Source organism: Phaethon lepturus, unplaced genomic scaffold, assembly GCF_000687285.1.
Source record: "Phaethon lepturus isolate BGI_N335 unplaced genomic scaffold, ASM68728v1 scaffold319, whole genome shotgun sequence".
Taxonomy (NCBI): domain Eukaryota; kingdom Metazoa; phylum Chordata; class Aves; order Phaethontiformes; family Phaethontidae; genus Phaethon; species Phaethon lepturus.
This window is the reverse complement of record NW_010562524.1, coordinates 1-13806: the sequence shown is the minus strand read 5'-3', so window position 1 is coordinate 13806 and position 13806 is coordinate 1. Positions and strand designations below refer to the sequence as shown.

The window sequence follows — 13806 nt, the reverse complement described above, 5'->3', positions numbered from 1 at the left end:
TTCAGCAGACCATCTAAGTTTTGTCGAAGCTGTAAATAACAAAAAAGCAACAAAATCATTCTTTGCAAGTGCTATGCAAATAGTTGTACGAGTTTACAGTTGTCTATGTATTTTTACAGAAACCTCTTTCTAATGAGATGTTACCTATAATACAGCCCTTTCTGAGTTATACATACTTGCATAAGATATAGTTACTCTGTAGCTGGCAATGTCATTTCATTGGTCTGATTAAGATTTATGAAATAGTAGTATTGTCACAGGCAGTTTATGGCTATTGCTCTCTACCTCCTGAGCACTGAACTAGAACTGATACTGTTCATCCAAGCATATAATGAAGTTTCCCTACTGAGGTCCAACAGCTATTTAAAAACAACACAGTTAGTTCTCTGTAGATGCAGTCAGTCCAGTCTCAATTTCAAAACTACTGAAATTGCATAAGTCCCCTGCAAAATTATTTAAGTTGTGACAAACCCCATGATTTTTTTTTAGCACAGAATGAGAAGAAACACACTCATGATATACCAAAGAAGGTACCTAAACACTGAAAACAATCTGAAACATGACAGTTGAGCATGTCTATCTCAAGAAGTCTAATTCTTGAGTATATTTGCATATACTTGCAATAGTAATACTGTTTATGTATAGAGAAATTAAGTACCTTGCGAGGCTGTACTGAAACCCAGGGTTGTTCTTTCATTTGATCAATCTGTTCCCAGACCTTGGAGAGTTCAGACCACACGCCTTTGAGATCCTGCAACTCTTCAAGTGCTACCTATAGTAAAGAATGTATCAAATATCAGCAGTTATTCCCAATTTCTTCAAAGTCATTAGCTTGGGGGAGTTAAACAGAATACTTTTAACATGTTAAAAATCTTCAGATAGCTTGTCAATTCAACAGAACCGCAATAGCAAATGACTGATGAGGTTTTCGCATCTCATAATAGGTCACATAATAGCTTGATGAGAAAAGACAGTCAAGGAAGAGATCAGAGACAATCTTTTAAGGCTAGAACTGAATGAGTGCAGAGACTGTGTCCTGAAACCAGTACATCACAGGCTACAAGTCACTCTCTTAAGGGAGACAAAAATGTAACCGAAACATTTTTATCTGAAATCGACAAGTTGTGTGAGCAGGTTGTACCTGAACACGCTCTTCACTGCCACTGAGTAGTCCTGTATCTGTTAGTTCCAGAGCTTCCTTGGCCTTTGCACACTTCTCACGATCATCCTTCAGCCTACCAAATTTTCCTTCATAAATGGTAAGAGCTTGAAGAGCCTCTTCTGGACGTAGGTTTCCCTAAAGTTTGCATGGGATACATTAATCCAAAACCCCTAAAATCAAGTTGAAGCTAAGTTAAAAGCAAGGACTAAATACTAGATGTTGGTCTGTCTCATTATTTTTCCATTTCCAGTTTGCTGACAATAAGGCTACATAGTAATCCAGAATAAGTCTCACACCACTTTTACATGCAACTTTTTACTTCAATAAATACTACTTTAAAAAAAATCCAAAGCAAGCAAGCAGCAACTTGCTTCTGAATCCCTCTACACGCATGCCTCTGACATATTCCTTGTTTCAGCCAAAGCTTTGTTTTTGCACCTGAGGCCTACGTTTTAAGGGTAAATTTCCCTCTGCCCTGCCCCCCCGCAATCTACACATTAGCAAGTTATTATAGAACCCTCAAAAAGACTTTTACCATCACGTAAAATGAAAACATGAAAAAAAAAAGCCTAAAAATAAACTGCCTACTTCTTACTGAATGCAGAGAATCTACCTCATTTGCTGAATGCATATTAGTCATCACTACTTACTGTTACAGGCTTTGTCTTCTCCCAGTCTGTTAGCAAGTCGGTTGTTCGGCTCTCCACTGCACGATCCTCTTGAACTATCTTCATCTGCAAATTTGCTACTTGTTGTTGAATGGCAGAATCCTTTCTACGCATGATGTCATTAAAAGCACCCCATTCCCCTTCAATGTTGTCAATGTACAGCCAAGAAGATGGAAACTGGAACCTTTGTTTCTCAAGCAAGCGCTGACCATTGCGATAAAGCTATAAGAGACAGTGATTGTAAGTTAAAAAGACAAAACTAACTTAAGTCACAAGGCTAAATACACAACGCATTTTAACAAGCGCTCACTATAGAGTTCACAGGATTCCTCAGGATGAGGTTCAAGTCTGTTCTCAAGAGTACTTGAGTATCATGAACCTTCATCTTAAGAGCTAAGCCTGACATTCCCAGAAGTAAGAATTATTAGCAAGACAGCATACCTCAACTTGCTTTTCAAACTGCTTGATTTTACGTTTCAGGGACTGAACATATGTGATGAACGTCACTGCATCTGATGTGCTGGCAGTGTCCACCGAATGCTGCTCCAGTTCTTGACGGGACTGGTTGGGCACAAATCAGTGTTTTAGAAGCACAGAACAGTTGATCTGAAACTGAAAAACTGGAGTTTGGACTTGTCTTACCTTAGAAATTTGTGAATGAAACTCTGTCATATTCTGACCAAGCATTTGGCCAAATTTGCTGAGCACTTCCTTGTGCCAGGAGTCATACTTCAAGTTCACCTTTGATTGCACCTACAATTGAATAAAGTTACATAATAGTAATTTGTTGGCCTTGCTGTTTTCTCTTACACATTGTATTGTGTTTGCATGACAACGTTTTGGTAGTGGTGGGGGTTGCAGGGGTGCCTTCTGTGAGAAGTTACTAGAAGCTTCCCCTGCATCTGACAGAGCCAGTACCAGGCAGCTCCAAGACAGATGCAGTGCTAGCCAAGGCTGAGGTCACCAGTGATGGTGGTAGCGCCTCTGTGATAACATATTTAAGGGGAAAAAAAACAGCAACAGCAATTGCAGCCAAAGAAAGGAGTGAGAATATGTGAGAGAAACAACTCTGCAGGCACCAAGGTCAGTGCAGAAGGAGGGGGAGGAGGTGCTCCAGGCACCAGAGCAGAGATTCCACTGCAGCCCATGGTGAAGACCATGGTGAGGCCGGCTGTCTCCCTGCTGCCCATGAAGGGGTACAGTGGAGCAGATATCCACCTGCAGCCCGTGGAAGACTCCAGGCTGGAGCAGGTGGATGCCTGTGACCCTGTGGGAAGCCCACGCTGGAACAGGCTCCTGGCAGGACCTGTGGCTCCCTGGATAAAGGACCTGTGACCCTGTGGGGACCCACACTGGAGCAGTCTGTTCCTGAAGGACTGCACCCTGTGGAAAGGACCCACACTGGAGCAGGGGAAGAGTGTCAGGAGTCCGCCCCCTGAGGAAGAAAGAGTGGCAGGGACAAACGGCTGTTCCTGAAGGACTGCACCCTGTGGAAAGGACCCACACTGGAGCAGGGGAAGAGTGTCAGGAGTCCGCCCCCTGAGGAAGAAAGAGTGGCAGAGACAACGTGTGATGAACTGACCACAGCCCCCATTCTCTAACCCCTGTGCCACTGTGGGGGAGGAGGCAGAGAAAAATCAGGAGTAAAGTTGAGCGTGGGAAGAAGGGAGGGGCGGAGGGAAGGTGTTTAAGATTTGGGTTTTTTTCTCATTATCCTACTCTGATTTGATTGGCAATAAATTAATTCCCATCAAGTTGAGTCTGTTTTTCCTCTGACTTTAATTGCTGAATGATTTCTCCCTGCCTTATCTCGACCCACAAGATTTTCATTATATTTTCTCTCCCCTGTCCAGCTGAGAAGGGGAGCGATAGAGTGACTTTGATAGGAACAGGGTGTCCAGCCAGGGTCAACCCACCACATCAACCATTCTGAAGTTTGATGCATTTATCACAAACAATAATTACCATTTCTTACCTTGCCATAGTCTATGACAACGGGTCCAAATTCCTTTCTGGTTTCTGCATTGTCAAATGTTCCTCTTGCCTTTCTTATCTGAACTAAAAGGGCTTGCCACTTATTCAGGTCCTCTCCAAGACGGTTGTATATGTTTTCAGCCTGCATATCCCACAGACACTGGTACTGCAGCCAAACCTAATTGAGGTATTTCAGAAACAACATTCAAAACTTCTCCAATATATTACAGAAGACCTAAGTCCCCCCACTCTCCAGGAAAACTGAGAGAAAAGCCCATGTTCATTTTAGCTGTAGCATTACATAATGTCAGCCTCCTACCTTGACGTACTGCTCCACTTCAGTCACAATTCCCATGACAGCAGAGTACGACTCCTCCAGAGCTGCAGGGCCATCAGGCATCCTTGTCAATGCATTACGATAGAATTTCTCCTCCTCAGACAGCTCGTAATGCACTCCAACCTAAGAACCACAGTTATACATGCAATATACATGAATTTCTAGGGCATTCAGATTCAGTCCTAGAGCAACTCACTAAGAAATCGAGCACAATTAATTGCAAAGTGAAAATAACTGCTAAGACCTAGATACAGCTTCATTACACTTACCTGGTATCTCTGACTTTGAATTCTTGGTAGCGACAGGATTACCATCTTCCAAGAAAACATTTCTTGATAAAGTTTGTATCTACACTCTTCAATTGGTGGATTCAAGTATATCACCTGGTTGGTTATTCTTAGTTCATGTACGATGTTCTGCAGAAACAGTAAACGCACTCAAGTTTTACTGACAGATATACTACACGTAGACAAGAATTTTGGACTTCAAGCAGCAGCACACTCTTTTGAAAAATCAACTTGCACTTAAGTGGGATGAGGCAAGCATTCCTCCAAAACAAGACGCAGAAGAACTATATATCTCCCATATAAGCCTCTGATAGAATTCTTGTATCAAATAATTGACAATGAGAAAGAAAAAACAACCAACCAACCCCAAAACAAAACTTACTTTGATCTTGGGTTCTCCCCCAGGCTTATGGCTCACTTGAGGAGCATCTGTATCCATGTCAACTTCTGCTTTGTCATCTGCTTGCCCAAGAAGAACCTGGGTCCAGGCTCTCAGTCCAGCTTGCAAACGAACACCCAAGATTCTTTCAATCTAAAGAAAATAAGCCACATTGGAGGAAACAGCTGCATATTCACTGCATAAAGATCCCCACTATCGCTATATTCTGACAGCAGCCACGCTATGGTGCCTCAAGCAACGAAGTGCTCCTTTATTCCGCCATTGAAGGGGTTTAAGACTTCCAGTGAATTTTCACTGAATATCAATTCAAAGCTGCTCCTGTTCTCATGGACTTTAATGGAATCAAACAATTTTAACTGCTTTGAAGTTGGCCTAGTGTCCAATAACCTGAAACTTAACTCAACAGACACAAGCAAACTATATGAAGGCAACGAGGCTTTGTTACTGGCATAGTAAATTTTCACCACCCTTTGTCTACCTCACTCCCCAGCACCTTCTAGGCAGTCAAGCTGTATCAAACTTTTTTCTTCAAAGGACAAAACTCCCCTTGAATTCATTGATCCCAAAAGTCAACAGTTAAAGCCAAACAGGTCTTACATCATCTGCGTACCGAAAAATGCACTGAAATTTTCAGAGAGTGGGGAGAGAGAATTTTCTCCAGGTGACTATGAAAAGATAATAAAAAAACATTTTGCACCTAATTAAAATGCTTCCTCCAAATATATACTACTCCTTGATCTCAAACCTACCTCCATATCCAACTTATTGACCCAGATGGGCAAATTTGAATATGAATGAAGATTTAAATCATCCACAGCTTTCTGAACCCTGTTCAAGATTTCAGAGAAAGTCTTATGATCATACATGCATGTTTCCAATGATCTCACTTCCAGGTCTATTTTTTCTTCAATAATGAGCAGATCATCCACCTAAAATGGTTTAGGAAAAATGGAATGTTTAGTTTGACAGGTTAGATACAGGCAACAATAACCATGTAGTAATGGTTAGTTACTTCTCTTTATTTGAATGCAGCAAATCTATCAATTTTAGTAGCACTAAAAGATCCATTCAGTTGACCAGTTTGTGCCAACTCAATCAGCTACTTAACCAAAGAGCTACCCAACAGGTCATCAGCTACCCAATTCTACTCTTGGTTAACCACACATTACTGAAGTATAAATGGAAAAATTCTGCAGAATTTGAAAGAGAAAACAAACCTTTTCCTGAAAACTGAAGACAGTTTCAGCTAAGCGTTGTACGTATGGATCGAGTTTGTATGATTCCCACACAAGTGCAATTCCTTCTGCAATCAAAGCCTGCACCTCTTTCTTCAAGCCAGCAACCAGAAGTGAGATAGTATTACGCTCTTCTACTTTCTCACATGTTCGTTCGTAAGTACGGACACTTTCAATGAGAGAAATAGCAAATGGATAGAGCTGGTTTGCTTGGTGAGCTTTGTTGACAATTGCTAGTGGAACACGGAAACCAAGCCACTTCAGGTTTCGGACTTCTTTTGAAAGTGTAATTATTTCTGGGAGGAAGTTGACTTTCAATTTCAGGACATTTCCAGTTCGGCCTCTAACACGAGTGCTTTCAATGGTGAAAATACGACCAGACACACCAAGATTGCGTTGCTGAACTTTTCTTGCCCAGTCATCAAAAATCTCCTGAGTGTTGAGCTTCATGCGAAAGCTATCTCCATCCTGCTTTAGCTTCTGACCTTCAACGTGGTTCTCCCACCCTTTGCCAAGGACATCCTCAACACGCTTCATGTAAGCGGTGAGCTGTCTGTCAATCTGTTTTGCCCAGATTATAGACCCAGACACAGGAGGCAAGTCACGAACGTGACTCATTTTACAAGCTTGACTCTGTGGGTATTGTACTTTAAATTTGTCATGAAGAGACTCAATATCATCTTTTACGCGCTGGATCAATTGTGTTTGATATTCACGAATGGCACCGCGAATATGGGGTCTGACAAACAAGGCATTAAACCGAGAGAAGATTCTGAACATTTCATTGGCATTCTTTGCTGTACCAAGCTGGTCTCTCAAACGGGCAGTTATTCTTGTTTCAACTCTATCAATTCTTTCATCATATCGTTTCATTGCTGCCTCCCAGGCTTCTGTACCTTCTTTGGAAACATCTAATCCATCTACTTCCTTAACATTCTCATAAGCAAGATTGACTTCTTCAATCGCATTAGCATCTGCAGCATCAAAAAGGACTTCTGCTACTTTCATATCCTGTGGTTCAGGTACTTCTCCTTGATTTTGCTGAGCAACAGCAGTTACCTGCATTAAAAATCACAGTTTGGTGAGGTGGATGCTTCAAAGTTTACCTACAAATAGCTAGGCACAACCTGGTCTAACGAGCATTACAAAAACTCTACAAATTAGTACCAAATCCTTAACAATCTTTCAGTCATGTTTCAGATTTAACTTCCACTAGGAATGGGGCAACACAGTTACTCTACAAACTTCCACTACTGTGCAGCATAATCTCATTTTCCACTGTGGTTTAGCCAAGCTCAAGTATTTACACACTTCTTAATCTCCTCTATGTTAAGTCTGGACTTGCTGTGTCTAGCAACATGAGCACAGTGTTCTGGTTTCAGCTGGGATTAAAGTCAATTTTCTTCCTGATACCTAGTACAGTGCTGTGTTTTGGACTTGGGATGAAAACAATGTTGATAACATACTGATGTTTTGAGCTGTTGCTAAGAGTCAAGGACTGTTCAGCTTCTCATGCTGGCTTGCCAGCGAGAAGGCTGGGGGCGTGCATGGGAAGCTGGGAGGGGACACAGCCAGGACAGTTGACGCAGGTTGGCCAAAGGGATATTCCATACCATATGACTTCATGCTCAGTATATAAACTGGGGGAGCTGGCCAGGAAGGCACCACAGCTCAGGAACTGGGCATCAGTCAGGGAGTGGTGAGCAACTGTGCTGTGCATCACTTGTTTGGTATATTCTTTTATCATTATTATTCTTTTTTTTTTGCTCCCCATCCTATTAAACTATCTTTATCTCAACCCACAAGTTTTCTCACTATTTTCCAATTCTCTCTCCCATCTGGGAGTAGTGGTGTGGTAAGTGAACAGCTGTGTGGTTATTTTAGCTACCTGCCAGGTTAAATCACGACACATGGTCATGTAGTATGTGAAGTAAGTCAGAATTAAAGCTAAGTGTATTAGCAAGGGTTCAAAACTAGACTGTTTTTGGAAGCAGACAGCGAAACTGAATGTTACATTAGTTTTGTGTTGGTAACTTTTTAAACCAACAGTGAACGCTCCTGAAGTTGAACACTCTCTTGAAGAAATCACACAGATTTTCTGTCTGATGACAACCAAGAATATTACCTGAGGTCGCAAGACTCTCACAATAACTGCCCTCAGTTGCTCATGCTGACGCCTGAATTTTCTCATTTGATCAAGACGACCTTGGAGCTTCCTATGAGCAGGATTGATACGCCACACCATCTTCAGGTTCTCTTCCCTTTTTCTTTTCACAATATCCCTCAGAAGAACTTGTAGCTTCTCATATTCATCATCCCAGGTTTGGAAAACTTCAAAACATGCAACCATTACCTGAAGAGAGTTTTAGAATAGAAACTTCAGCTCCCAAATGAAATGCTTCAATGCAAAAATACAGCTGCCAGTGCCACAGAACCATGAACATACCTTTTCAAATTCTTCATAGGCAACATGCATCAATTTTCTGGTTCCTAAGACTTTAAGTAGCTGAGAGCTCAGATCTCTTGAAATAGCCTCCACTAAACGCAATGCCCTTTGGATCGGGTATTTTGTGTTTCTGATTTTTCTCAAATGGGTAAATATTGCAACAAGGGCCTGCCTTATTTTGTCCAGCTCGGTAGCAGACAGCAAGTCATTCAGTGGAAAGTCTTTCATCAGTGGATTATAGTCATTCACAGTTTCCAGAGCCTGTTTTAGACCTAAATGTAATAGAAAAGATTCTGAATATAACTTTTAATTTCATTAATCAAACCTGTAGCTTTAACTAGAACAAGGTTACTCTGAACAGCGTTGTTCTTTGAATTGCAATGCTCAAGTTTCATAACACCTTTAGATCCACAGAACATTTGTGAAAAATTTTATTAAACAGACATTTTACCTGTGTCTGTATCAAAGCTGACAGTTGCATGAAAACGTTTGCCATGTTTTAGAATATCCAGAGTCAGAAGAACTTCCGGACTTTCACGTTTTTCCTGAATGCGATACAGAGCCCGTTCCAAATTTAACCAGAAACTTATCTCCTGTAATGCAGTGCCTGATGCAGGATCTCGATCTAATTTGGTCACCTTAAAAGTAACAGAAAAAAAGTGAAGGGAGGGAGAAAAAAATTTAATTTATATGCTCCAACTGTAAAAACCTGCTCTATTACTAAATATAATTGAAATACGTAACATCTACTAGGTTTTCATAATCCAACCTCAGACCGTTTTGGCACTCATTCTGTGAGAAATGCAGGAACTGCTGCACAACCAAAGTCAAAGTTTAATTTCACTGGGCCCAAAGCTTGGGTTTAGGACCTTCATGTAGTATCTTCAGCATAGCCTAAAAAGGTCACCTGTCTACTTTCCTGATCAGTGTCTGTATTCTGGTTAATGACAGGTGAGCCAGGAAAGAAAACAAATGTTTTATGCTCTGGAGTAAGGAAAGGCACCACTGTTCCATGAGCAATAGGTATTTACTGTGCCCATGGAGGAAAAAAAGCCATAGTAGTATCTGAGATGATATTTTGGAGCGACAGCAGAAGAACAGCAGAGATCTTTTGAAAATTAACACACAGGAGTACAAGAGATTACAAGATAGGACCAGAGCAACTGTTCTGCAGTGATTGTGGATGCACCTGGGGAAATAACAAAACAAAACAAGACCTGTTCCCTCAATCTACTGTAAAGACTTGAAGAATAATTAAAAAATTCACAAGGTTACTGCCAGTTCCTTGAGCCTATTAAAATGGAAATAAAATAGTCATGCTCTTGGCTACTTGCCGAACAATTTTGACTAGACTTTAAATTTAGAGTAGGCTTAGTCTTGTCTAGAATTAGACTTAGTCTAGTTTAGACTAGCATCTCCAGTGACTCAGAAAACTGGTCTCATCTTCAGAGTACCCTGCATGGAACAGTATTTCAGCAGTTAAACTGTGAAGAAGACATGCAATACTGCATAGGAGTTATGCAGTACTGCATAGAAGTTCTTATCACATGGTGTAGTACTTGGTTGGGGGGAGGTTGGGTTTTTTTTTTTTAGTTTTGGTCTTTTTACCTTTTGTATCTCTCTAATCCAGCGGTTGACTCCAGATTGTAGCTGATTGAGGAATAAAGGATCCTCAGCCTTCTCACCAAAATCTGTAACCTTTGGTTTTTCTCCACGTTCATAACACTGCTTGGCGACGTTAGTAATGATTGCATGAATTGGCAGACTAATCTCTGGAATTTCAATATTCTGCTGCAGATGCAAGAGGCCCATTTCAAGTTCTGCAATCTTTTTCTCAACTGAAGGAGCCATCTTATCTCCATCCCTGAAAAAGCACAGATGTTTCCATATAAGCAGCCACATCAAAAACCATACACAACACATTTAAGCCACCTGAACTACCTCCCCAGAGTCAGCAACAGCATCCTATGCAACTGTGTGCTTAAACAATTTCACATGACTTGCCTTGAACACTCACTGTTGGGTTTTCTTTGTTAAACACCTACTTTAATTCATTAGCAGAGAAGTGCAGTATTTATACTGAATTACCTGTCTGCTTTGCCAGATTCTCTGATATAGGACTTGAAAAAGGGAGCAACAGCATTGCTAATGAAAGAGTGCAATGTTTCATACGGAGAATCTTCACTGAGAGTGAGCACTCGCAGTTGGGAAGACACTGGTTTGTCAGCATCAATCACTGGTGTACGTTTAATGAATGCCAGGCTGCAGAAGAGAAGAGAGTTACCAACTAAACATTTGAAACTTAAGTGCCGGTTAAAATAGCTTTAAACTGACTGCAAGTTTAGGTCACAGGAATCAAATGCTAACCCGCATCATCATAACTTATGATCCTTCTCCTAAGAGACCTGAACACAAGTCTTCCAATAAATAAATCTATCTACTTCAGTAATCAGCCAAACTTAGCAATCAATAAGGACTCTGTAGTATGGGCACACGTCCTTACAAAGCTTCAGAGTCAAATATGCATTAAGGTAAGTGACAAATATGTAACAGTCAGACATAATCGAAGATTACTGAAGACAAGTTCTGTATATTACATTTGCATATATGCCAAATTAATAAGACTTTGTTACTTTAACCTCAGAGCTAGAAGTCCTAAGTCCATTCCTTTCAGCCTCATGATACACCCTTGTTTTATCAGAGCCTCCACCTTGAAAAGCTATGGCCCCACCTGATAAAAACACTGCGTAAAGCACTAGGTAAACTGGAGGTAAATTTGTAGGTAAAGTAGGTAAATCTGCTTGTGTAGGTTTGGCATTCATAGGGTAGAAATGTCAAGATCTATTTTACCAACTTACCTGTTTGATTTTATTCCATAATGAATGTCAGTGCTGATACTGTAGGAAATGAACTCTTTTTCCTCTTCTCCTTCATCTCCCACATCCTCTGCAAAAAATACGCTATGTAAGAAATATTTTATTTCTAAGGCGTCTGCCACTCTCTCTCAACCATGTTCTGCTATTACCAGCCTATTCTCTAACCTTTAATTTCTATACCAACTTAATTAACTAAATTAAATATAGCTTTGCAATATCCATCAGAGTGGGTTCATTGTTTTTTAACAGAACTCCATTTACTTTTTTAGGTTACTATAAAAACCGATAAAACATTACAACAAGCAAATTATAACTCGCATTCTGAGAAAGAAATCTTCTGCAATACAGAATGTGCATTTATTTGTAGATATATGCTGCCAGGATAACTACACTTCAGCGAGAATACTAAACAGCTGCTTTTTTCTTTTAAAGCTTGCTTTGTATTTTCAGATTTTTTTTCTTTGAATGTGATTTGGAAATTAAACCTCTGAACAAAAAAACGTCCTGACAAAACAAAGACCCAAGCCATGGGAAGTACTCAGGCATTACCACAGCCAATGATGATGTAATTGCTGGGGATGCAGGCAGTTGTGCTGCAATGCAGTGATTTCAGTGCAGGTTACTCCCTGTTGAAGGACACACTCTGACTGGACACATTACGGTGGACTCTCATCCTGCTCTGACTTCATTTGGCCCCTCACAGGAAATACAGCCTTAGGTTGTCATATTTGTGATCCCGAGCACCAGAAGCCTGGTCACAGAAAAACACTGCACTAGACACCACAGGAACCCCTTATGAAAGCTGTAGGCAGGCAGTATAGCTCATGATACCACAGAGCAGTTTTCATTACTCAGAAATATGGCTTCTGTTTTATTGTATTTGTAATCAATAATTTACTTCATGCTATCTAGTACATGCAGAAGTTTCAATAATATTAGCTTTTAATAGTGTCAGAGAAAACAAAATCTCCATATGCTGCTGGAGGTTTTGAATCTGTTAAGTTTGAAGACTGGCTGTCAATCAGAAAATCCACTCTCCCCATATAACTGCTACAACACCAGAAGACATTGATGGAAATGCCTTCTGTCCATAGTAAATCAGTATTTAGCTTCTAAAACACGTAGTAAGCATCTCAATTTGTTTTTAACCATACATATATAACAATATCTATGCATCAAGCCTGGAGCTAACTGACCACACAGTATCTGTCATTACTTCCAACTCAAACTAAGGATAACCAACCTCATGAGCCAGCTATAAGACATTTAGAAACCATTTGCATAGCCTACTAACATCCAATGGGTTTTCTTTAAATCTTGTTAAACATTCTGTCATGAATTCTTAAAGACTGTTGTTCTTTTTTGCTTCTCTGGAAAATTCTACTGCTATCCCTGCTGAAACAGAAGTCTCAACCTTTGAAAGGGGAAGGAGGAGAACAATCAGCGGAAACAGGCATAAGACAAAGACAGGATATTTTCAGCAACATCTTAAGTTCACAGCGAATAGACAACCAGTGGAAGAACCTTCTTCATGTTTCCCTCAGTGTGCAGCAACTGCAGGGCATACATCTTATGCTGTGGCTATTGACATGTTAAATAGTGCAGTATGATGTATGACTATATTAAGATTTGATATACATCTACAGGGACTGAACCAACAGCACAGAGATCAGTAGAGATCTCTACCAACAGTAGAGATCCAGAAGTTTAAGATTAAAATTTTGGAAGCTCAGACTGGCAGACATGTAGCCATATACAGACTGGAGGTCTTGTTTAATAGTAGAAGTCTGTGTTATTAATGAAGCCTAGCGGTATTTTATTATTGTTCATTAGGCTGCGTTGTGTGACAAGAAGTCATTTTCAAAATAAAGAATCAGCACCAGCAGTATGTAAATAACAAAGATGTTTCTCAAGTCAGAGTGTCAACCTAGCTGTTAGTGTTTAATGCAGAATTTGATGAGGTTTCTGAGAACACTTTACAAGTGGCACAGCCACCAGGCTTTGCTAATTAAACAAAGATACTGCAAGGTCTGCATCTTGATTTACGAACTTCAGCGTCTCGCTAATTAACCGTGGAATAACGCTTTTTACAGGCTGATCCAAGATTGTTTTTTTCCCCCTTTTCTCCAGGGTTACGGGTTGTTTTTTTTTGTTCTGGCTTAGACCGGCTGCCTACCTTGCCAAGAAAGAGATCATTTCCCCAGCAGAAAGGAGGCCGCAGGAGGAATTGCCCACAGCCTACTGACGAAGCACTTTCGGTGCCTCTCCACACGGGAGAGGCTACAGTCGCAGCTCACAAAGCACCTGCACCCACATCCAGTCCTCAGCGCAGCCGCGCATCTACCCCGAGCCCACCCCCAGCACCGTCGGCCCCGCATCCGGTGAACAAAGAACAACGGGGGACGTCAGGCCCAGCGGCAG

General features: G+C 40.8%; 1 protein-coding gene across 1 annotated transcript in view; it reads right to left on the bottom strand.

Annotated features, from left to right (window-relative positions):
- The window catches only part of DYNC1H1 (dynein, cytoplasmic 1, heavy chain 1), a gene marked incomplete at its 5' end in the record, with an annotated part of 45836 nt that extends 34381 nt beyond the window's left edge, over positions 1 to 11455 (bottom strand). The window contains 19 exon segments of the mRNA XM_010294272.1: position 1; positions 3 to 29; positions 659 to 772; positions 1142 to 1297; positions 1813 to 2052; positions 2272 to 2391; positions 2473 to 2583; positions 3806 to 3982; positions 4124 to 4264; positions 4411 to 4557; positions 4811 to 4960; positions 5578 to 5757; positions 6046 to 7122; positions 8189 to 8416; positions 8510 to 8781; positions 8961 to 9147; positions 10118 to 10373; positions 10598 to 10771; positions 11368 to 11455. The exon segment at position 1 is cut by the window's left edge and continues 98 nt beyond it. Of these exon segments, the coding sequence (XP_010292574.1) occupies position 1; positions 3 to 29; positions 659 to 772; positions 1142 to 1297; positions 1813 to 2052; positions 2272 to 2391; positions 2473 to 2583; positions 3806 to 3982; positions 4124 to 4264; positions 4411 to 4557; positions 4811 to 4960; positions 5578 to 5757; positions 6046 to 7122; positions 8189 to 8416; positions 8510 to 8781; positions 8961 to 9147; positions 10118 to 10373; positions 10598 to 10771; positions 11368 to 11455 (3846 nt within the window).
- Positions 11456 to 13806: the final 2351 nt, after the last annotated feature.